At 40.3% G+C, this 23,104-nt stretch overlaps 1 protein-coding gene across 1 annotated transcript in view; it reads left to right on the forward strand.

The window, feature by feature from the left end:
• Positions 1–273: 273 nt before the first annotated feature.
• LOC122521861 overlaps positions 274–23,104 on the forward strand; it is a 35,044-nt gene continuing 12,213 nt past the window's right edge. Inside the window, exon 1 of the mRNA XM_043642569.1 lies at positions 274–988. Within this exon, the coding sequence (XP_043498504.1) occupies positions 904–988 (85 nt within the window). The 5' untranslated portion in view covers positions 274–903. The remainder of the gene's footprint in view (positions 989–23,104) is intronic.

The following is a 23,104-nucleotide window of genomic DNA, read 5'->3' on the forward strand; positions in this document are numbered from 1 at the left end:
CCTCTTACTCTTACTCTTCCTCTTCCTCTTCCTCCTCTTACTCCTCCTCGGCATTTCGCTTTAGGACGCGAAAGCTCTCTCGCGCGCGCAGCCCGCACTGGCGCGCCTGATCGCAACGGCGGCGCTAAAATGGCCGAGAGGGTTTTCCAAGAGGAACAGTGAAGATAGGGGTACATAGAGAGATAGGGATAGAAAGAGAAAGAGAGAGAGAGAGAACTACCGAAGCTTTGGGGGTTGCACGACGGAGTCGACGCACTGGAAGCTCTCCGTGCTTGCGGCGGGAGCCTTCAGTAGCCGCTCGGACGTCGACCGGAAAAGCTCCGGTGCGTTACGTCGTTTGTCCCCTTTTAAACGACGTTATTCGTAATCGTAGAAAAGAAAAGAAACGACGGCATCGTTTAATCGTCGAAAGAAAAATTTCTTATCCCGATCGAGATAATATATCATCGTTCGAAGTTTTATTTTTCTCTTCCCATCTCCGTTATTCGATCGCAACGGAATTCTACGCATTTTTATATTATTTTAAAAACATACAAAAAATAAGAAGAGTTTTTCTTCGATAATAAGAGAGAAAAAAGAAAAGAATTATTTAATTTTTGGATCGATGATCGAAGAAAAGTAAATCAAAGTTGTAATAAATCTTTCTCGATTCGAGATACCAAATAAGAAGCAAAAGGGTGACAAGTGTTATAAATATATACAGTGTGATTCGAATTAACGGATGGATCGTTATACGATTGTGATATGAACGTGATATTATACGCGGAAGTGTTGTTTGAGATATGAACTATCGTCAGTGATATCCGCCAGTGTCACGGAAAGGCGCTCGCGCGTTTCTGTGTGTTGTATGTGCTATTACGACGGTGGGGTGTGGATAATTGCAATCCGAGATCTATACGCACGATGATAAGTGTCGCGAAATACCGAGCCGCGCGTCCTTCCCTTTTCGTTTCGCTGCTTTTCGTCGTGTTCGCCGGCACCGTAACCGGTAAGAAGAAGAAAAATCAGTCTCGCGCGTTAAACCCTCCAAATTCGTCGGATATATTTTTTACATCGATCGAATCGCGTTAGATCGCGATTACGATATGAACATGATAATAATAATGATAATAATAATAATAATAATAATAATGATTTTGACGAGAGATAACTCGATAGAAACAAAAAGTATTGATCTATGAAATTTGATCTATAAGGATTATTATTATAAAAATCAATTTTATTACTACCCTTGTAATTCGTTAATTGATAGAACAGAACAATCGATGAAAACTTTGTCGATCTTTATTCTCAAAGATCGTTCCAGTCCGACGGGGGACTCGTCAAATCGATTTTACGTCAAACCTTCTGTAAGAAAAATAAGGAAATGTTTTTTCTTTATTCTGGGGAGGGGATGACACTTCCTTCGATCGATCTTACACGATCGATCACTTTAACTCGGATTCGTAGGATCGAAGGATGATAACATTGACCTTCTCTTCGTCATCGTCATCGTCATCGTCATCGTCATCGTCATCGTAGTTGTGTTGTTCGATCTCTCACGAATTCGTGAGCGAGTCTGCTCTTCAATCTTGATCAATCTTGCAAAAAGAAATAAAGAAAGAAAGAAGACTTGATCGAAACGGTCGTCGCGTAACGTTGCTCGCAAGCCGAGGGCTAACCTCTGCTCCGTAAATTCCTTCCGTTAACTACCATCCTCCTCACCTCTCCACTCCTCTCATCTCCACCCCTTCATCCTCGGTACGAGGGACACAGTACACGCCGATAAGAAAAACAACCGGCGCTAACCGTACTCCTCGTTCATCGTTTTCACGATGAAAAGAACACAGTATGTCGGATATGGTGAGACGAAAGGGTCCGATTTCCTTCTCTTTGTGCGAGACTAAACGTTAGTCGTCGGATGGGATTAAAGCACTCCTTTGTATATCGATATACCGAAGTTAGCTTACCGTTGTTGGATTAAAATGAAGAGAAAGAGAAATGTAAGAGTTGGAAAATAGAATAATAAAGGACGGATAATATATTGGATCATATTCGAGTCAACGTACATTTTTATTGCCAACAATTAGATACCGCGGGTTAAATCGCGAAATAAAAAATCGAATTATTTCATATCGCGATTAGTTAAATATCATAAGCGTATATTATATCAAATAAGAGGATCTAATCGAAACACATGTTATCGGTGTTAAACGAATGATATCTATCTGTTCTCCACCCGTCGGGTGCTTCCTATTCTCCCTGTAACGTTTGTCGGAGGAAATAAGAGAAAAAAGAAAAAGTCAAGAGAATAGGAACAATAAAGTTTCGAATCGTATCGGAGGTCGATCGTTTCAATTAATTGAGACGCGTTCTCGTCGGGAAAAACAAGAAAGATAGAGGAAACGAAGAAGGGAGAAAGAGAGAGATGGGTGGGGGATGAAGAACGAGGGAGGGGGTGGGGAGAATCGAAGGAAAACTACATAAAAATCGGTGCTTACCTGACTGCATTTTTTTTCCACATCCGCAAGTGGGGTATCTTAATTAAATCGATTTCGCAAGAGGGAAGGAGGGAAATGGTGGGAAGAGGGAAGAAGGGGAGGGGGAAACGTTCATCGAGACTCATTCGCCCGAACGCTAATATTCGTGTTACGCGAATTTGTTAAAGTTGGGAGGAGGGGGGGTAGTAGTTTAATTATCGGATTCTAATATAAATCCCAGATACGATTTAATAAATATATAAATTCGCTATTGCAAATATATATGTAATTAACGAGTGCAAATATTCGTACTTGTTCGTGGTCGTTTTAATAAAATTGATCGGATAAATTTTACGAGAAACAATCGGACGAACGGAACGAATATTTCCTATCGACCTCTCTCTCCCCTAACCGAATTTGACAAAAAAATTTAATTAAACGTCCTACCGCGGAATGATATTTGCACGAGGAAATTACGTAACAGAGTGTTTCTTTTGCAAAGAACACTCGTTTGCTAGATCGTTCTGGCCGATCTGTTAACTTTCTATGAGAGAGAGAGAGAGAGACAGACAGAGAGAGAGAGAGAAGCAGCTTCATAGTCTTTCTTCCTTCTTCGTGCTATTAAACGATGCGAGAGAAATGATTCGTCGGAACTTAACCGAGTCAAATATCTTTCTACTTTTACGATCTTAAGCGAAGCACCTTTCCTCTCTCTCTTTCTTTCTCTTTCGATCTTTTTCTCTCCACTTTCGAACGATTGAAATCGATAAGCATCGCAACTCGACTGTACCATGAAGAAAACTAAATGAACGATTACGAGAAACTCAATATTTTATCCTTGAAGCATTGAAAATGATTTCGAATGAACATTGTAATTTTTTTTTTTACGAGTCCTACCTGTCTAGTATTCTTGAACTATCGAAAATATGCTTCGATCGAACTTGCTTAAAATTTGTTTTTCACGAGCCAAAACCCGTCTCGTTCGATAAACCAACCAACGGGGAAGAATTTTTTCTTGCAGATTCGAACGAACGATTACAATTTTGTACGAACGACTTATTTTTTTTTTTGCTTAATCGAAAAAAAGGACAGGAAAAGAACAGGTAAAAAAAGAAAGAAAAAAAAGGGAACGAAGTACGAAGCGTTTTTTTTATCCGAAAACAATAGCTTTTGCGGACGATAGGATCAATGACGAGACAGGGATCGTCGAACTAGATCGCGCTTTTCGTCGGTTCTACACGCAGTTAAATATGATTGGTGGATTGTTGTTTTCCTCTCTATCTGGCTATTTGTTTTTTTTTTTTTTTTTTTTTTTGTTGTTTTTTCCCTCACTTTTCTTTCCTATTCTTTTTGTTGTTTTTTTAAATAAATCGAAAAAACACAAACCACACGATTCCGAGAGGGACATGTAAAAGCTATGAATCTTTTCGATTCTTCGTTGAAATAAACGCGTGTAAAATAGCCTTTCGCAGTTAATTTATTTTCTCTCTCTCTCTCTCTCTCTCTCACTCTTTATCACGCTTAGATTATAGAACGGAAAGATTCGCGTGCCGAGAGAAAAAGAAAAATAATAATAATAATAATAGAAAAAGAAATAAATAAAGTAAAGAAAGATAGAAATCGATAGATCGCATTTCTTTCCTTTCTCCAGGCTATACTAATATAAGATAAGCGTAGAAAAGGGGAAGAGGGGGGGAAGGAGTCGGCTATTTAATGGGCAACCCATTCGATGGGTAAGGTAGATGGGTAGATGGGTAGACACCATCGGAATATCGCAAGTGCGTGCTCGCTTAGGCGGTTGGATTTACGCGGCGGCATAATTAAAGTGTCACGCTAGGAGTAATGTTGATAACGCATAAAAGTAAGAAAATGAAGAATAAGAAGAAGGAGAAGAAGAAGAAGAAGAAGAAGTAGAAGCAGGGTGGGAGGGAGGGGGGAGGGAGGAAGAGGAGGAGACGAAGAAGAAGAAGTAGAAGAAGAAGATGAAGACCGGGGTAACGGTCCTATGCACACGCTTTTGTTCTTTCAAGCAGCGAAGGGAGGGAGTAAGGGGGAATGGGGGTTAAGGGGGTAAGGGGGTTTCGCCGTGTGAGAAATTAAGCAATTAAGCCGTCTATTTTACTACCGGAGATCCGAGTTTCAGACGCTAAGGCGCTCTTCCGATCTGGCTTGAACCTCCTCTTCCTCCTCTTCGTTTCCTTTCTCCTTCTACTTCTAATTCTCTCTTTCATTCTCTCTCATTCTCTCTCTCTCTCTTAAGCTTTGAGCGTGAGTAAGGAACGTGGCGCGTAGGAACGTTATTAAGATATCGTCGTGATGCTGAGGGAAGCGATTCTAGAGGTTGTGAAGAGAGAGAGAGAGAGAGAGAGAGAAAGATTTAATGACAGAAGAAAGAAGATAGAAAAAGACGAGGAAACACGGCTAGGATGAAGGAGTGAAAAAAAAAAAGAAGAAAAATAGGAAAGAGAACGAACCATTGGTGGAAAGGTGAACGAAGGCAAAGTTCAAACCCGAGACTTCTTCTTCTTCTTCGAAGTGCCTCTGCTCCTAATTAGATCTCATTTGTATGACTCTATAGCCAACCCCTTGAAACGATTATTAATAACTTTTCCCGAACGGTATTTAACGTCTCTTTTCATTACCACGGCAAAAGAACTAATTCTCCTCCTCTACGTGCTAATTATGTGAGCCAGAGAGCAAAAGCCCAAGCAGACCTTGTCTTTGATTTTAGTCGGTTTACCGAAGTCTGCAAAGTTGGTGGTGCGGTTTTCGTTCGGGCCAAATAACCCTCATCCCCTCCCCTCCCCATCACCACCACCACCATCACCACCCCCTTTTTCTCGGACATACCGATAACTTTTCCCTTACTTTTACCGTAAAACGGGGAAAATGGTTACGAAGAATGTTACCTCGCATGCGAACCCTTTCAAACTTCCATTCTTTTGCTCCTTGTTTTCTACCAAACGTATATATGTATCGTACGAGAAAGGGGAGGGGCAAAAAGGGGTTTATTTCTTTCCTCGTGTTACGTTAGAAAGACCTCCTTCGACCTCCTTACCACTATTTTTATCGATACGTTCTTATCATCCCCTTTCCTATCTCTTTTTCCATCTTTTCTTCTTATTTTTTTTCTTCCCTCCCGAACGAATACGATTAAAATACGTATTTTATTACGTGCTATGTAATAATATTATAATATATCGATTTATTTTAATCTCAAAAAAAAAAAAAGGAAAAAAAAAAAGAAAAAAGGATCAACAGGTGGTCATTAACAAAGATTTTGTCGCGCGTACCAAGTGTTTATAATAATACCACGTTCGTGTTCTTCCAATAAAGAACTGGGGGGGGGGGGAAATTTTGCTCCGGGGGTGGGGTAGAGAGGTAAAAAGGGTATCATGATTCATCAAGACGATATAATAATATTCTTTAAAAGAATTTCAATAGGTGGATAGGATCGTCGATCAAACCCGGCGATTCGTTAATGTCCGGTTAACGGGATTATCGAAATGATCGAGGGGGCGGGGGCGGGGGCGGGGGCAGCTACGGTGTGGGGAGGCAGAAGGAAGAGGAAGAGGAGGAGGTGGAGGAGGTGGAGGAGGTTGGTCGAGGATCTCGCGTTCGTCACGATTTATCGCGAGCACGCTCTCTTACGGTTTCGAGAGCGTGCCTAGCCAGAGAATTATATTCTCGCGTTGCTCATTATACGAGAATAATGTTGACGGAAGAGGCCGGCAGCAGGGGGCTAGGAGAGGGGCAGGAGGGTGGCAAGAGGGTGAAGGGGAGGGGGTACTTGGTGGTAGGGAAATGGCAAAGAAAGTTACGGTTTACATTAAACTTTTGATAAGATGTCCGCACTATGTTCGTAAAAGGGGATATAAAATATGGTTAAGTTACGTTAACCAAAGGGAAAAAGAATGAAGATCGGGATAGAGAGATAAAGAAAACGAGAACTATCCGTTGTGTTGGCCCGCGAGGCAAAAAAGATTCTACGATAAGCATGAACGACGACGACGACGACGACGACGAGTTGAAGAAAAGTATGCACGAAAGAGAAAGAGAGAGAGAGAGAGAAAATCATATATGTTGCAAATTCGTAAGATATTTTTACGTTAAAACAAAAAAAAAGAGAAAAAATATGATACGATGATTCAATGAGATGTTTCGTTGCCGACGATTAATTGTTAACGTGTCGTCTGTCAACCCCATTCGGCGAACACCATCGAAATTTTTCATTATTAATTTCAAGGAACTACCACTGTATTAAAAGCTCGATACGATGTTATTGGAAGTGGACTTTGTTTTGAAGATTAGATAGGAAAAAGTAGGGCTGAGGTGGGCGGGTAGAAAAGGAAACGAAGAAAGATAAGAATAAGGAATGGGCGTTACGTTGAAACGACAGATAAAGAGAGAGAGAGAGAGAGGAAAATATAGAAAAAGTAATCGAGAATAGTAGGATAGAAAGAGATAGGGAGAGAGATAGAGAGAGAGAGAGAGAAGATGGAAAGTGAGAAGAAGCAGAATAGGGAGACTCTCGAAGAGTGTCATAACCCCGATAAGCTGTTGCTGATTCCTACGGAACTTGAGCCGCATTTGAAAGGGAATCGTTGGGATTACCATTTACCTACTTCCAACTGAAATCCTTTTCCCAAACACCGATATCCCTTCGTAGGTATCAACGTTGAAAAGGTGGTGAAGAAGAAGAGAGAGAGAGAGAGAGAGGGGTGGGGAGTAGAATGAGAAGGAAAATCGACTATTCGAATAATCCTAAATCCACACCTTTTCGTGATTTAAAAATAACGCTAAAATAGTAGAGGAAAAAAATCTTATTAATCATTGGACGTATGCTAATGAGTCTTTCCTTACGTATTCGTAACGTAATTTGCAGCAAATAAATAAACTGCATTGATTTCGTTTCCGACGTTCGTCTGGCTTTCGTCCTAACCGATGAAACGAATGCACCTCGAGCGTACTATTCCGATAATAATAGTTTTTTCTCTTCTATTTGACTTCTTTAAAACCCCGGCTAACGGCATTTGACATTTGCAGACCCTTGGAATATATGATGCTACGTCTTTGGAAAAATTCGAGGAAATAAAAACTTAGCCCCTTTTATCGTCATACATACGTCGCGATAACGTCAATGTCGAAGGGGAAAGATTCGAAAAAGTTTTCGAACGATGTGTATGTATGCCACTGTGTGTGTGTGCATGTGTGTGTGGTTACATCGTTCAATGCGTATAATGTTTTATGAACACTCTTCCTAAGATTCATCGTAACGCGAATTGAAAACATTCTCGATCGACTCATCGATGATCGAACGGAACAAGGGATACTTACAATCGGATGTGAGTTTGGTTTGAATTATTATCTAACGTTTAGGATCCGGTCAATGATGTATATACGGTCATCGAAAACGCTGTGGGCGACTGCTCGCAACACGAGAATCGTAAGTGCATATCTCCGTCTAATGTAATCTTTCGAGAGAGAGTTTTCTTTTTTTTTTCTCTCTGGTGGGGAGTTCATTGCTGGCGTTCTCATCGGTCTATTCCCTTTCTTTATCATCTCAATGTGTTTCTTTTAAGAACCCCACCTCCCTCTTTCTCTCTTCTCGCATCAGCTCGCATCTGTCCCAAGCAGTCCATTTAAAATTAATAGGACGCGTAAGCGCCCACACACGCGAGAAACCCCGCTAGCACATACACACTCGCTTTTATTCGCGTTGACGTTTATAAAAAGATTCTCGCGTATGCCTACAGCAGCAGCAGCAGCAGCAACAGCAGCAACACGCGGTACCTTCATTTTCTCTCGTAATTACAAGAACGGATACACGCGCATAGTCCAACCACATAAGCACTGTACACCTATAACGTAGTGTAAGCAACGAGAATCGTACGATGATACCGTAACCTTCTTTTCCTTTTTCTTGTTCTTTTTCTTTTTTTTTTCCCCCTCCCCGTTTTCCTCTCGAACGAAACTTTCTACGTCGTACCGTGGACCGACTGAGCTAGAACAAAATCGACGGTACCGTGAATGCGCGCTTTAACTGCACCCGTATAATAAACTTTTTTAATTGAAAAGACTAAAAGATCAGGAATGATAAAAAGTTGGAGAATAAGGAATCATTCTCGTACACGCTATCGAAACATCGGTTAGAAAAACGTCTAAACTGTCATCCCACCGCGACGCAATATCATTTTCCCTCCCTTTTTGCCTTTTATTATTTTTCTTTTTTTAATTTTTTCCTCTGCGCATTATTTTTCTCTTTTTTATTTGTCTCTTCTTCTTCTACGTTTGTTTTGTATTACGAGAACGACGACGCATCGAAGTGCATTCGGATTACTCGTTGAAGCATCGCTCGACCCAGATATCGTTTCGTTACCATCCCCCTTATCCACACCCTTCCACACGTTAATTTAAAACTACTATACGAGTCTTTTTTTCTTTTGGTTAAATTTTGTCGAGCCGACAAGGAAAACTGTGAAGATCTATCTATCTATCTATCTATCTATCTATCTATTCGTCGTTCTCGAGTATCTTCGTAAAAATCGAGACCTTTTTCCTCCGAAGCACCCTTAATATCGATTCCAAGCGAGTATCCATCCCCCATCAATCGCGGGTTATCAATTTAGCAAATTGCTAATCGATGCACGGACTCGAACCTTCGAGGCATATTGGTGCCTGCCAGCCAGCCTGCCTGCCAACCTGCCTGGGCCAAGTATCAGGAGACGCGGGACGTAGACGTATGACGATCCTCAAACGTCTCCTATATATGCTAGACGATGATCATTCGAAACAACGACAGAGAGAGGGTGGGGCCCCCACTGGATTCCCATAGCGCGGTCATTCGTATCTATCAAACGTCACGCGAACGTGACGTTTACTAAATCGCTCGTATTTCGAACTCTAGCGTAGCTTTTGCCGGCCGATACTTTTACGGGAGTGGGTAGAAGAAGAAGACCACCCCCGACTCGATTTATGGTTCGCCGTTGACGCGACCACTTTAAAGATATTATTGCTAGGACGGGGCTATTCGAAAGACGGATGGCGGTCGAAACTAAACGCCAAGATAAGGAGAGAAACTAACGTGCGAGTAAATCTGTGAGGAGGAAAAGAGTTGGATATAAAGAGAGAGAGAGAGAGAGAGAGTATAAATTGTAGTTAGAAAATATCGAGAAACATAAGAGAATTTTCTTAAAGAACACTTGTATCATCTGCATCTTTATATCAAGAGCAATACTATTATTCTCGTGCGATATCATCGAAAGAGTCCCACGTGGAAACTGCTTTTATCTTTTGTTGATTCTCTCTCTCTCTCTTTCTCTGTACCTTTTATCTCTTCTTGTATGTATATATTCCGAGTATTAAGGTCGGTACGGCTTACAATTCCGTGAGTCGAGAGATTTGAGTTTGTACACAGAGTAGGTGTTCTCGTAACACACCACGACACGTCCAAATTGTGGAGAGACAGAGGGAGAAAGCAGCTAACTCATGGAGCGAGAGTGGTGCGAGTTTGCGAGCCAAACACACGTTCCGATATTTCGTTGCTCCGATGATTCTAGCCGTCACTCCGTGATACCCCTCTACTTGTATTATCGAAAATGTCACGGAATGGTAGAACGTGGTACGTATATGTTATATTGAAAAATAGCTGGCTGGATCGAGTGCAAGCCGAGTTGGGGATCATCGTTGAAATTTCAACGAACCGTAACCCTCGCTGAAATATTAAGTGTCGTCGTGATACTGTACGGATCTAGCGTATGTGTATGCGAGTGTGTGTGTGTGCGACGATCGAAAATATCAAAACTATCGATCACATAAATCATACGTTTGCGCTTGGTAACTCATGACGTATGCTCTATACGACCGCGTCTCGTCATTAAACGAACAGCATTGGGCGAACCATACGTGACCGCAACGAACACCGTGTACGGGTAACGCGATGCCAAAATGCAAACGCGAATAATCGAAATGAGAATGGCAATAAGAAAGTTTAGATTATATTTTAGTAGATATATCTTATTTGTAATTATTTCTTTTCGTTGTAATACAATACGTTCGTGTCAAATTGTTTTATACGAAACCTTCGTCGAGGTTTTGCCAAGAAATAACAACGTTCATTTATAAAGTACAGTAAAAGAGAGCGAAAGAGAGAGCGAGAGAGAGAGAGAGGGGGGAACTCAATTACGAGATCAAATGAGACGACCTTTGTCTTCGGTAAATCACAATCGATTGTCCTTCTATTTCTTTTTCTGAAGTCAGTTTCCTCTCTCGCTTCGGGGAATATATGTAGTAATACTACCAACAAGCAAAGTTAGAGGCGAGGCTGTTATGGGTTTCGACTACTTGAAGTTAAGCCATTTTTCGTTAAAGCAGTTTAAGGTGTCAAACTTGGAACCGAGTCGTGCCGTGCTGCTTCTGCTGCGTCGTCGTCGTCGTCGTCGTGTTGAGTTAAATTTTAAGGATCGATACCAGGCACTTCGGTAAAAGTCGTTTGGTACACCGATCGACTCGAAGAACGCTGAAGGAAGGTTTACACGTTAAGTAAGCTGCTTCTTCGTAGTAGAAGAAAGTATGAGTGAGAGTAAGAGAGAGAGAGAGAGAGAAGGGACGATATAAAAGGAGAAAGGAATATGGGACTCGAGTAGAAGGATAGAAAAGACGAAGTTTGCAGAAGCAAGCACTACGCTTTAAGAATTCTCATCGGGGAGGAACGCGTTGCAACGTAAATCCTCGTTTCCGCGAGAAATGCTCGACGATAAGAGGAGAATGATGAGCCCATGGATCGTCGATTCCACCGTCCTATATACTAATCCCTAGAAACGAGTTTGGGAAAACGTTGTCTTCTTCCTTGTCACCAGTGAAATCGATCGATGTTTCTTCGAAGTCTCAAATCCAATACGTTTAATGTAGATTCTTCAAATAGCTATTAACCAAATATTGAATGTCGAAAATGGTCTATGCTCTAGCGATCGGATGAAATAAAACAAAGTAAAATCACAGTATTTGAATCATTTATCGGTAGGATTGAAATCATAGCTAAGAATGGTAGAATATATATCTATCGTAGTATTCGTAGTAAGTGACGATTTACGAGCTCTTTTTAACGATTTTCTTATAGCAAAAAGTGGAACACTACATTTATGCGATCTGAAAAATAGATTTAATTGCTCGTTAAAAGAAGATGGTATTTACGTGGTACTTTTCCCTTTAATAGCATCGATCGAACAGCTTCATAAACGTTTTCAAAAGTTTAATACCTACGTCACGAGATGATTATATACATTTATATATATATATGCGAGAGATATATAAAGATATTTATACTTTTATATATATATAATCAAAGGGGTATTTGCTTCGGAAAGTAGCACTTCTCAGCGTGAAGATCGTTGTTCGTTCAAACGAAAGCTCTCAAACAAGAAGTTGCACGCAAACAGAAGGAACACGGTGGCTAGAACATTTCATCCTTCGACACGACTTTCGTCCAGGCAAAACCGTCCTTGCTGAACGCGTCGCTTTCGCATCGGTGCACTCTCCGAACTTACTCGAAATCGTTGTATCGAAAAGTGACGCGCTCGACTTTGCCATTTCCAAGATTCAAGAAGCGAACTTGACGCGAACGATATCCTAAAGGGTCATCCACCACCACCACCCCTTCTCACGAATTCTCCCAACTTGCTACTTTACTCGATTTCATCTCACGTAATGGAATTTTCTATATATCTATATATATATATACATGTATTTTTTATTTTTTTTCACTCGAGAGAGTTACTTTCACTCGAAAGAAATTACTTTCAATAGAAGTGTATATATCGATTTATTTACAAAAATCCAAATATGATATGTTCCCTTCTACGCTACATTATCTACAACATTATCCGCGAGTAGTATTTTATTTGTTGCCATTAAAATATTATATAGCAATGAATTACGGAAGTAGAGAACACAAGAGACAATGTAAAAGTAATCGATTATGTTCAACGAGTTATTCCTCATCGCCCACATATCATTTTCTCTTTCTATTCGTTCTCCTCTTTTAGACATCTTCCGTTAGTCGATGTGTCTTCGTTCATTCGTTCGTTCATTCGTTCATTCGTTCGTTCGTTCGTTCGTTCATTCTTTCGCTCATGCCTCATTATTTCTCTTGTCTTTTTAGCTCAACCGTATTCGCTCAAATCGTTCGGAAATTTGCGACTGAAGGATCAATAGGAAATCGAGTGAAATCATGATGAGAAGAGAAAGAGAGAGAGAGAGAGAGAAAAAAAAAGAGTTAAAAGGAAATCGTACGATATATTCTCTAGAAGATATTTTTTTCTTTTCTTTTCTTTTTTTTCTTTTTTCGAAAATAAAGTGACTTTTCGTGTAATCCCAGACAGTCGACGATAAATTACGATTAGATGCCGAGACTTCGATTTTCCTGAAGAATCGTGAAATTATCGAGAAACGTCTTCTAAACAGCCTTTCCTTCCTTCCTTCCTTCCTTCCTTCCTTCCTTCCTTCTTACTATTTTCTTTCAACGAAAAAGAAAAAAAGAAAACACGTAACTTTCGTCGAAGTTTCACCAAGGAATTCCATTACCGAATTCACGTTCGAACGAGTTCGTACTTTGAATTTACAAATTTTGTAAGGATTTCCATAGTTTTCGATCGTTGAAGGAGGCACGTTCTCTTAGCATTTCCGTATTTACGTATAATACGTATATATACGTACACATATATACATACCTACAAAATCAGCTTGTCGAGGATGATATTTCTTAAACGCGAAACGTGCCATCGACGAGTACCCTCTTTACAATTTGTTCGACTTAAAGCAGAAGGCAAGGACGTTTGTAAATCGTGTTGCTCCGTTACACAAATGTGTTTCAATCCTGAATCCTTTAGATCTTTCACTTGAGAAACAGAGAGAGAGAGAGAGATAGAAAGCCTACTTCTACAGTACGGAAATGAACGTTTTCTGTTAGTAATTCTCTGACCTGTTTTCCGTATACTCTCGTAGCTTTGCAACCTTGTCCTCATCGTGACTTGTTCTAACAGAAAGAGAAAGAGAGGAAAGTACGAAGAAAAGGGTTTCCATTTCATGAAAGGAGGAAAGAGAAGTCGACGGGCTAGACTAAACGAAGAAGAAGAAGAAGAAGAAGAAGAAGAAGAAGAAACCTCCTCCTCCTCCTCCTCCTCCTCTTCCCTTAGTAAACGTTGAAAAGCTGTAACAGGAGTTATCATCGCCTGCCGCGGTTGTCCATAATTTTCTGCTATTTACCGGATGTGCATAAGATGAGAAGGAGGCAATGAATGCATGCGCGTTATATACCACCTACCTACTTGTACGAACGAACGAACGAAGTAATAAAGTACTTCGCCGCCTATGAAAGAGAATCATTTTTCTCGCCAACTGTTTACACTTCATTATTTTTCGCGTATAGTTTACTCACGTTCAATTCCCAATCTCTTTCTCTCTCTCTCTCTTATTTTCTCAATCCTTTCATTACTTTTCGAATCGATAGAACACAAAGGAAGAAAAACAAAATACTACACCGGTTATACGAGATTTGTTAAAATATATAAGACAGACTCGCGATGATGTTAAACTAGAATGATTAAGTTTGAAAAAAAGTTAGCAGTTAACCTGGTCAAATATTTAAATCTTTCCGATGAATATTTAAAAATGATCTCGTCCCATAGTCATCGTATTAATATTTCACATAGATCCGCACAATATATGCGCGCACGTATGAAACAACAAATATCATCTTTCTCAGGCTCGCGCGGATGGTTGGATTTTCAGTTGCGGTAGTAATTTAATATCCGCGACATAGCACGTGCATTAACGATCTGCCATATCTCTTTCGATCTATGTTTTTATTTTTTCTTTTTTTTTTTCATCTTTTTGCTTCTCCCCTTTATTTTTTCTCTCTTTCTTTCTTGGACTGGATGCGTTACGGTTGGCTAGGAATATACATCTTCCGTTTTAATCAAGGCACGTTGCAGTTAACGAGACGGTTTTAAATATTCGGAAGGAAACGGTATGTATGTATGTATGTATGTATGTATATATGTAGATAGGTTCGTATAAACCGAAATTAGTAACGCGTGCGCGAAAAGCGTCGACGAGAAATACTCTCATATAATTACAAGCACAGACGTACGTTGGTAAATCGATGTACAGGCGCTTAGCGAATTCTCATAACATATATTAATATAGAATAAATGTATATATATATATATATTATACGTATGTTTCCTTATAAAGTTACCACGATCCACGAAAGAATATCTCACCTAACAACGGAATTCTTGTTGGATTCGTTAAATTGCTGTACACGTACGATTGACATGTTGTATCAGGAGAAAGACGGATATCGTTTTCGAATTTTCGCTAACGCAACACAGATTCCCAATAGAGAAGTTAGTCGTTATAGTTGTGTTGTTATGTAATCACGTTCGATAAAACGTTCTTAGAGATTCCTTAGAAGTACGATTGTCCCCCTACCTCCTCCCCACTCCCCCTTCACCCCACACGACTCGTATAGCTCCGTTAGGTAATAGCTAACGAAATAAGCGGAATAATAATATAAAGGTGGATCTTTAAATCGAAATAAGCACAAAATAGATCGAATCCCTATCGGGAAGAATTTTGTTGAGGCAATATAACGGTTTTTCCAGATATAGTTGAACGATATAGTTCCCGTACGCAACTCGATTAACTTTGTGTCAGAAAAGACGTGGAAGCTGATACGTCGATTTCTCGATCTAAATCCGATACGGTATATATATATAAATCGTAGGAAAGGGGATAACTCGCCACGGAAACTCGTTGCGGATGTTTTTTAAACGTTTTATCGAATTTTCATCTCGTCGTAAACGGTTAACGCGTTCGTCACGGATCGAACGAATACGATCCTAACGCGAAACAAGTTGAAAATATTTACAGAATGATGTTATATTCCATACAACGTATCTTATAAATGTTTGCACGTGTGCACGGGCATATAACAGAGAAAGAGAAAATTTCAACTGAAATGTCAGATCGTCTTGCTTACGGTGTTGGTTAAATTGAAAATCATATCCGTGAAAAAAATCTACGTATTTTTACTCGAGACTGGTGGTGGTGGTGGTGGCGGTGGCGACGTTTCCGCGTTCATTTTTAAGAGAAAACTTTTTTTCTATAATCGTGCAGATTTTTAAAAAGTGATAAGAGAGTTTAAAGAACGATAGTAGGGTGAAAAAAAGAGGTAAGGTGAGGTGAGGTGAGGTAAGGGGAGGAGATCCTTACAAAACGATATTATACCCACGATATCATTTCGAGGAGTAGAATTTCAACACATTCCGTGTATTTCTACGAGAGATTACCTTTAACCCCCCGGTAGGTAGGCGTTGTGGACAAGATACGTTTAATTAAAAAACACGCTTTCGCGTGGAAAGCTCGAAGGATGCGGGTAGTACGTGTGTGTGTGTGTGTGTGTGTGTGTGTGTGTGTGTGTGTGTGTGTGTGTGTGTGTGCGTGCGTGCGTGCGCGCGGTCGAGCGAAACGAAAAAGTGGGCTGACACGAAAAAGAAAAAGAAAAAGGGTGTGTGTGTGTGAGAGAGAGAGAGGGAGAGAGAACTTAGTGGAATGGGTGGGATAGGGACGATTTGACTCGGAAAGCTCGAGAGGTAGGAGGAAAGGTGAGCAAGCTCCGAACGAAAAGCAATCGCGTTAGAAGCGGCTAGCAGTGCACAGGCCACACACCAACGTCACCATCGTCGTCCCAATTTCGCGCGTGGCAATTAAACGTTATTCGTTGGGCACGCGGTCGAAGAGAGGAAATTGCTCAGTCAGGACCAGCACGATGCATTGTTGTTCTTTCCAATCCCCCGCCCCCACCCCCGGCCCCTTCCACCCTATTTCTCGCTTTTTTTCCTTCTTTTTTTTTTTTCCTATTCGCGTTCGTCGCGGATTTCAGCGGGACAACCGAAATCGAATATCACGCGTTTCAATTAAGCTTATAGTTTCGTGTACCCCTCCCCCCACTTCCCCTTGTCCAACCCCTCCTCCTTCCTCCGCTGTTGCTGCCGTTGCTGCTGTAGGACGACCGACGGCTAATTTCTTTTTTTCCTCCGACAACACGATTATCTGATATCAAAGGATCACGGGACCGTTTGTTTTACGTTTCTAACTCGAGGAATGAGATTTTTTGTCGAGTCTCGATGATTTCTCTTTTCTTTTCTTTTCTTTTCTTTTCTTTTCTTTTTCTTTTTTTTCATCGCTATTTAAAAGTTTACATTTTAATCCGACTTTTCGTCCCTCGTTATCGCTCGTGCTACGTGATAAAGGAAAATTTTCTTGTTTACGTAAGAGAGAGGCTATAAGAGATAAAACGCTTAATCTTTATGCTAATGTCTATATTTCAAGTATAAAAGAGACTTTAAGAAGATCTTCCACGTGCCTCCTCCTCTCCTCCCCAAACCCCCATTCTCACGCCCTTACTTATTTTTCTTAGGAAGAAAATGTCAAGGGTTACACGCAACCGCGTCGAAGGAGTCGCGCTACATGCAAATCGGACGCGAGTTACTCTCACCGAAGACCATTTCGAATTCTATCTAGTAATGCAGACAGTTCGAAAGCAATTTAAATTCTCCCTCTCTCTCTCTCTCTCTCTCTCTTTCGTCGTTGGCAAATTCAAATTGCTTTTGTAGAATTTCACGCGAGTACTATCTCTCTCTCTCTCTCTTGCTCTATTCGTCTTCTCTCAACCTAAATCGCGCATCCAATGCCGTCTACCATCCTCCCATCTCCATCGGAAATCTCATTTCCTATGCGGCCGACATACGTATTACCCAATTAAAATAATAAGCGTCGTAAGGAGGGACTTAATCGCGAAGGAAAACTCCTCCCTTGTGTTACATTACAGTCCTCATATTCCACTTAACGTCAAACAGGGGGCCAACATTAATCGTCCCCTAGGTTCCACTCGGTCGAAAAGTCATTCTTCCTTTCTTTCTTTCTTCCTTCCTTCGTTCGTTTCTTCGTTCGTTCCTTAGTTCGTTCGTGCGCGTCTAACGAACCTGAAAATGCGAAAGTGTCGGGAAAAGACGCATTCCGACTGACTGAGGTTAAAGAATGGAGAACGAATGGGAGAAAAAGTTGAACAGAAGAGGGGGGGGAGGAGTTAGTTCAAACAAAGGTTGAAGGGTTCATCGCGGATATCTCGTGATTTCCAAAAGGGCGAGGTGGTTAGTACGCAGGAGGGAAGGAAAATAAAAGGAAGATTGACCGAGTAGCAAGAAATAGAGGAAAAGGAAGGAGATAGAGAAAAAAAAAAGAAGAGAAGAGACGGAGTGGGGGGGCAAGCGGGGAAGGTCTAATCACGATTCGTGGTAGCTCGAAACAATGGTAGGTGCACTTTCTATGCAGACAAGTTGTAAGCAGTCAACGCGTCACGTAGCGTGGGTAACCGGAATTGGAAAGAATGCGGCTGACGCTGGGGGATGCGGAGGAGGGTGGCGATTATCGCCCCGGCTCATTACGCCTTCTACTACCGGAAAGTGTCGGTTGAAACCGTAAGGACTCGAATCGCGTGAAGCGATAAATAAAAGGTGCAAGGAGGCGTAGGTAGTGTAACTTTGTGCCGGTACCAGGCCGGAGAAAAGCGGATTCTTCAAGGCGGAACTCGTGATAGGGTTGGATGGGGGAGGAGGAGGGGAGAGGGAAGAGGGGAGTGCGGGTTTATATCCATCTATCTATCTATCTATCTATCTATCTATCTGTCTATCTATCGGTACTCGCTTCTCTCGGAGAAGATATCAGACAACGATGGCAAAAACGCAAACGACTAAGCTTGGAACGTGGAACGAAGTCATTACGAGCTACCAACGAGGATCGAAAGAAATTGCGCACGGTTGTTTCTCTTCGTTAATCCTCCGCAAACGGAATAGTATAATTATATACACGTACGAATATAAGAATATAGAGAAAAGGAAGTCTTATAGTATATCCAGGAGAATAATAGGTTTTTTTTTACGAATTTTCCTATTAACGAAAATTTATCGATACAAGTGACACGCGTATAGATATATCGTATATATATTAAATTGAACAAGTTGTTAATAATATGGTGTAAAGTATGTCTCTCTCTCTCTCTTGATTTTATGGGTTTTTTCTTTTTCTTTTTTCTTTTTTCTTTTAAGTATTACTGGTAAGTAATAACTATCGTTGGAATACGATTGAAGAAAATTGAAAGGTACCTTAGTGACGATATTTCTAAGATTATTCTGTCATATGGAAATATTGTGTAACTCTCTTTTTCTCCTTATATCTATACGATTTTTATTCTACTCTATATTTCCCGTTACTTTTTCTTTTTCTCCGACTGTAAGAGAAAAGACTGGAGAGATACGTCGTCTTTTATCATTTTATACTCTTGTTTTTCCAACTCGCGCGAGGACGCGTTCCATATTCCGTAGACTATCTTTCCCTTTTCTCTTAGCTTGTTGGTCCATCTCGTTCGACTTTATTCGCCGTCTTTTCTCCTTTATTTTCCTTCTTCCTTCCATCCAGTGGGTCGTATATTTCGTAACTTTTAGTAATCCCGTCGCTATTTCCTTTTTTCTCTTTTTTCTTTTTTCCTCTTTCTTTCGGACACAAGCTTTCACCCATAGAACGAAAGAAACGCAAACGTGGCAATGAGCTTTTCCGCAGTCCTTTTCCACAACTTCGCATTCGTAATCAGATTTCCGATAATGAATTGATCTCCCCCCTTACCCCCGTTGCCGTTGCCGGTCAGCCAAGGATTTCGTTCAAAGCCCAACGTTAAAAAGAATTACGTCTAACCGTAAACGTCTAACGAAATCAGATAACCAAGTCGAATAATCTTTTGCTTTTATTACTCGCTACCCGGTGCTACTTTGTTGTTGTTGTTGTTTTTATCGTTTTGTGCCTAACCGAAATCAAGAGATTAAGTTTCTTGATTGAACGACGACCATTTTAATTTGGTTCGCGTGTGGTACAATTCGTTGGCAAAACGTTAGACGACAATTTTCTTCCCGTTTTAACGGTATCATGTAAAATTGATTTCATCTCATTGAAAAATAAAGAAAAAACAAAATTCATTACTTTTCGTTCCTTCCCGTAAACAAACGAACAAACAAAGAAAAAGAAAATAACATAAAAATAATACAATCCCATTGACATACTTCTCTTCCTCGTCGTAACTCGTAAAGTATCTTTTGCGTGCAAAGAAAATCAATGATTCATGGTAAAGGATCTTTTTATATTTTTTTTCCTTTCTTTTCTAAAAACTTGTTTGCTTTTGAACGAAGGATATCGCATTGCTTTGCGTTTTATCTCGAAAAAAAAAAGAAAAAAGAAAAGATATTTAGTCTTTCATAGCTGGCGCCAACAAGAGTGGATCAACCGAGTCGAGTTTAGCCCTTTTACAAGTACGCTTTAACGATTGCGTAGGTAGGAAGATAGTAGTAGAGTTGGTTGAAATGATGAGAATATGAGTTCATTGTTGGATACGAACTATCTCTCTCTCTCTCTCTCTCGACGTACGCGTAAGGGGATTGCACCTTTATCCCCCACTCAAGTTCGCGAGCTTGGCATAATGTATGTCTATTGTTGTGTTGCACTCTCTTCCTCATAACATCGTGCGCGCATCAACGAGGATATGCATCGTTCTTTTTATTGCATTCCGTTCTCCCCTTTTACTCGACTCGCCCTCCTTCCCTCTATTTCCTATATCTATCCTCTTCCTTGATTTCTACCTTACAAAGTAGCATTATTACATAGGTAGAGGTAGACGTAACACAGCAACGTTAAATGTAGAAAAAAAACTTGAGAAAGATATATATATATTGGGTTGGCAACTAAGTGAGTGTGGTTACTTTAATAAAAACCTATGGGTCCCCTGGGGTACCTCTCTTTCTTTCTTTTTATCTATTTATCTATATATTTTTCTATTTTATTTTGTATAAATAAATAATTACGCGTAAATATTTATTATTAAAATAAATTTAATATATTATAATATATAATAAGTGAGCATGGTTATACTTAGTTTCCAATCAAAAAATCCGCAATCACTTAGTTGCCAAACCAATATATATAGAGAAAGAGAGAGAGAGAGAGAGATTTGATATTAATCGATTCGTTTAACGAGCAAACGAGAATCCCCGAGACACGATTCCTTATCGTGTCCGCAGAATTATTTCTATCTATCTATCTATCTATCTATCTATCGTGCGATACTTTAGCGCCGTTAGACGTCGTGCACAAAGAGACAGACTTTAGCACCGAGTTAAAAAGAGATAGAAATGGAGATACGTAATCTTGGGATTACATCGGATCCGACCAATACCACTGTCCCCTTCTTCCTCCCCCAACCCACCCCCACCCCTTTTATTGTGTCACGATACTCGTGACTTTAGAAATAAAAATTATGCGAAACCGGACGGATATTTATACTTTTAATAACTATCAATAGGAATTATATAATTGAAGTGATAATAAAGTTAAATATTTCTTTTTTTCTTTCATTCGAATTTTGATTTGTGAAATTTGAATAAAAATATATATATATAACGATAAATTAGATTAAATCGTTCATAGGAAATGTTTGATATCAAACTAAGTTGATTCTATTAAATCAAATGGTAACAATAGACTCGACTTTGTACGTCTCAATGTCTTATCTCGTATAAACGAGACGACGGTGTATCTCTGTTCCCATTTCGATTCGAACGAAGTTTATTTGAGATTACACTTGGCCCGAGGGTAGTAGCCGTGTTACGTAGAAGACTTCCAAGACGATTCACGATACATTGGGATTCCTCAGAGGTATTATATCGATGAGCGCAAGATTCACCCTTCTCAGTCTCTTGGAAACCAACAAAATTTCTAAGCCCCGTTCTATATCTTCCGAAGTAAGTCACCGACACTAACATCATCTTTCCACCACCAATACTAGCATTACTACCCTCTCTAGTAACGTCGACATTGCAGCCACTATCATCGCCTCAAATGGCTAAAGGCGAATATCGAGGTATGCCCTCGAGAACAGCGAGTAAATCACATTCATACGCAAACATACCGAGCATACTTCACGAAGTTAAGCTTCATCCTTATGTTCTCCCTCCTACTAGATGAAGAGCGGGGGGAGGAGGAGAGGATGATTTCGCTGGCATGCGTTACGAATAAGAGTAATGAAACACGGGAATAAGAGAAAATCACGAGAAGTACCGCGAAGATAAAAAACATATATAATACAATGGTATTCCATATAGATTGATATTACGATTGTTCTCCTATTACATTATTTCATCCTATAAGACGATACGTTTCTCTCTTTCTTTCTTTCTTTCTTTTCCCTTTTATATCAAAGTAAGAAATACCAAAAAAAAAGAAAAGAAAAAAAGTCCATATTTTCTCTGGGTACACCATGGGGATAGGGGTAAGATAGAAAGGAAGAAGCAATAAGGACAACGGCGAACGGTAGCGAATCGCTTTTTCTTGCTACTTTTTATTGCTATCTCGAAAGGGGGGACCACCGTGAAAGCGATTACTCGCTTCGACTTGCACTCGAAGAAAAGTAGGAAAAAAGAATGAACTGAAAGATTGAAGAAAAGGGACAGAGAGAGAGAGATAAAGATAAAGATAAAGATAAAGAGAAAGGGAAAGGAGAAAGATAAAGAGATCCTTCATCGCAGACTGCATACCTTAACCGCGAGCTTGCGCAAAATTCAAGAGAATCTTTCTCATCGCGTATGCGGTAAAGCTGAAATTCAGAAATGCGATGACAAAGCCGAACTCGTAAGCACGGATACGCAAAACTATTTCTACGAGAGAAGCTTAAATCTCCTCCTCCCCCCCTCTCTCTCTCTCTTTCTGAGAGAGGAGGAGGAGGAGGGTTCTTGGAATGCTTGACTGGCTAAGTTTATCGTAGTGCGTTCTAGTAATGGAGGTAATATACCATTTTTCTTTGGGAATATCTCGGTAAGACGAGCGGCTGAAGCCATTGCGTCCGAGCACGCAAACTCTTTCCATCCCTCATCCTCCCCCGCTGCGATTCTTTAACTTCTTGCATTCTCTCCCGTCGAGAGTTACTCTCTCTCTCTTTTTCTCTTTCTTTCGTTCGCGGAAGTACACCGTGGAAAAGGAGTCGGTTCAAGCAGTGGAAAGACGAGTGGAGAGTCTCGAGCGACCCCAAGAGGAACGAATTCCTCAAACGTCCACATAGTCGAGAGAAGAGAGAGAGAGAGAGAGAGAGAAGAGGACAAGACAGACAGACACACAGAAGCCGCAAAGCTCGAATCTGGATTTCATCATCCGAAGAATTCTTCTTCGTAATTCTTTCCTTAGTCTATGGTTTTCCTGTTGTGGTTTTCTCGGAAGCATCGTAGATCTTCCAGCGAATCATCAGTAACTTATGTTTTCGTTTTGATATCTACGTGCCTTTGTACGCGTTCGAAATCTGTTTTAAAAAGATTTTTTACGAATATTCATAATAATAATAATAATATTTTTCTACTCGTTTGTATCGTATTTTCCCGTTTCTGATATCGGGGGAAGGGGAAGAAGAAAAAAAAAACAAAAACGTTAAATACATTTTGAACGTTTCGAATTTTGCATCGAATACAGTTATTATACGCTTGGATAATACGTTT

Source organism: Polistes fuscatus, unplaced genomic scaffold (genome assembly GCF_010416935.1).
Source record: "Polistes fuscatus isolate 324 unplaced genomic scaffold, CU_Pfus_HIC Scaffold5, whole genome shotgun sequence".
NCBI classification, from domain to species: Eukaryota; Metazoa; Arthropoda; class Insecta; order Hymenoptera; family Vespidae; genus Polistes; species Polistes fuscatus.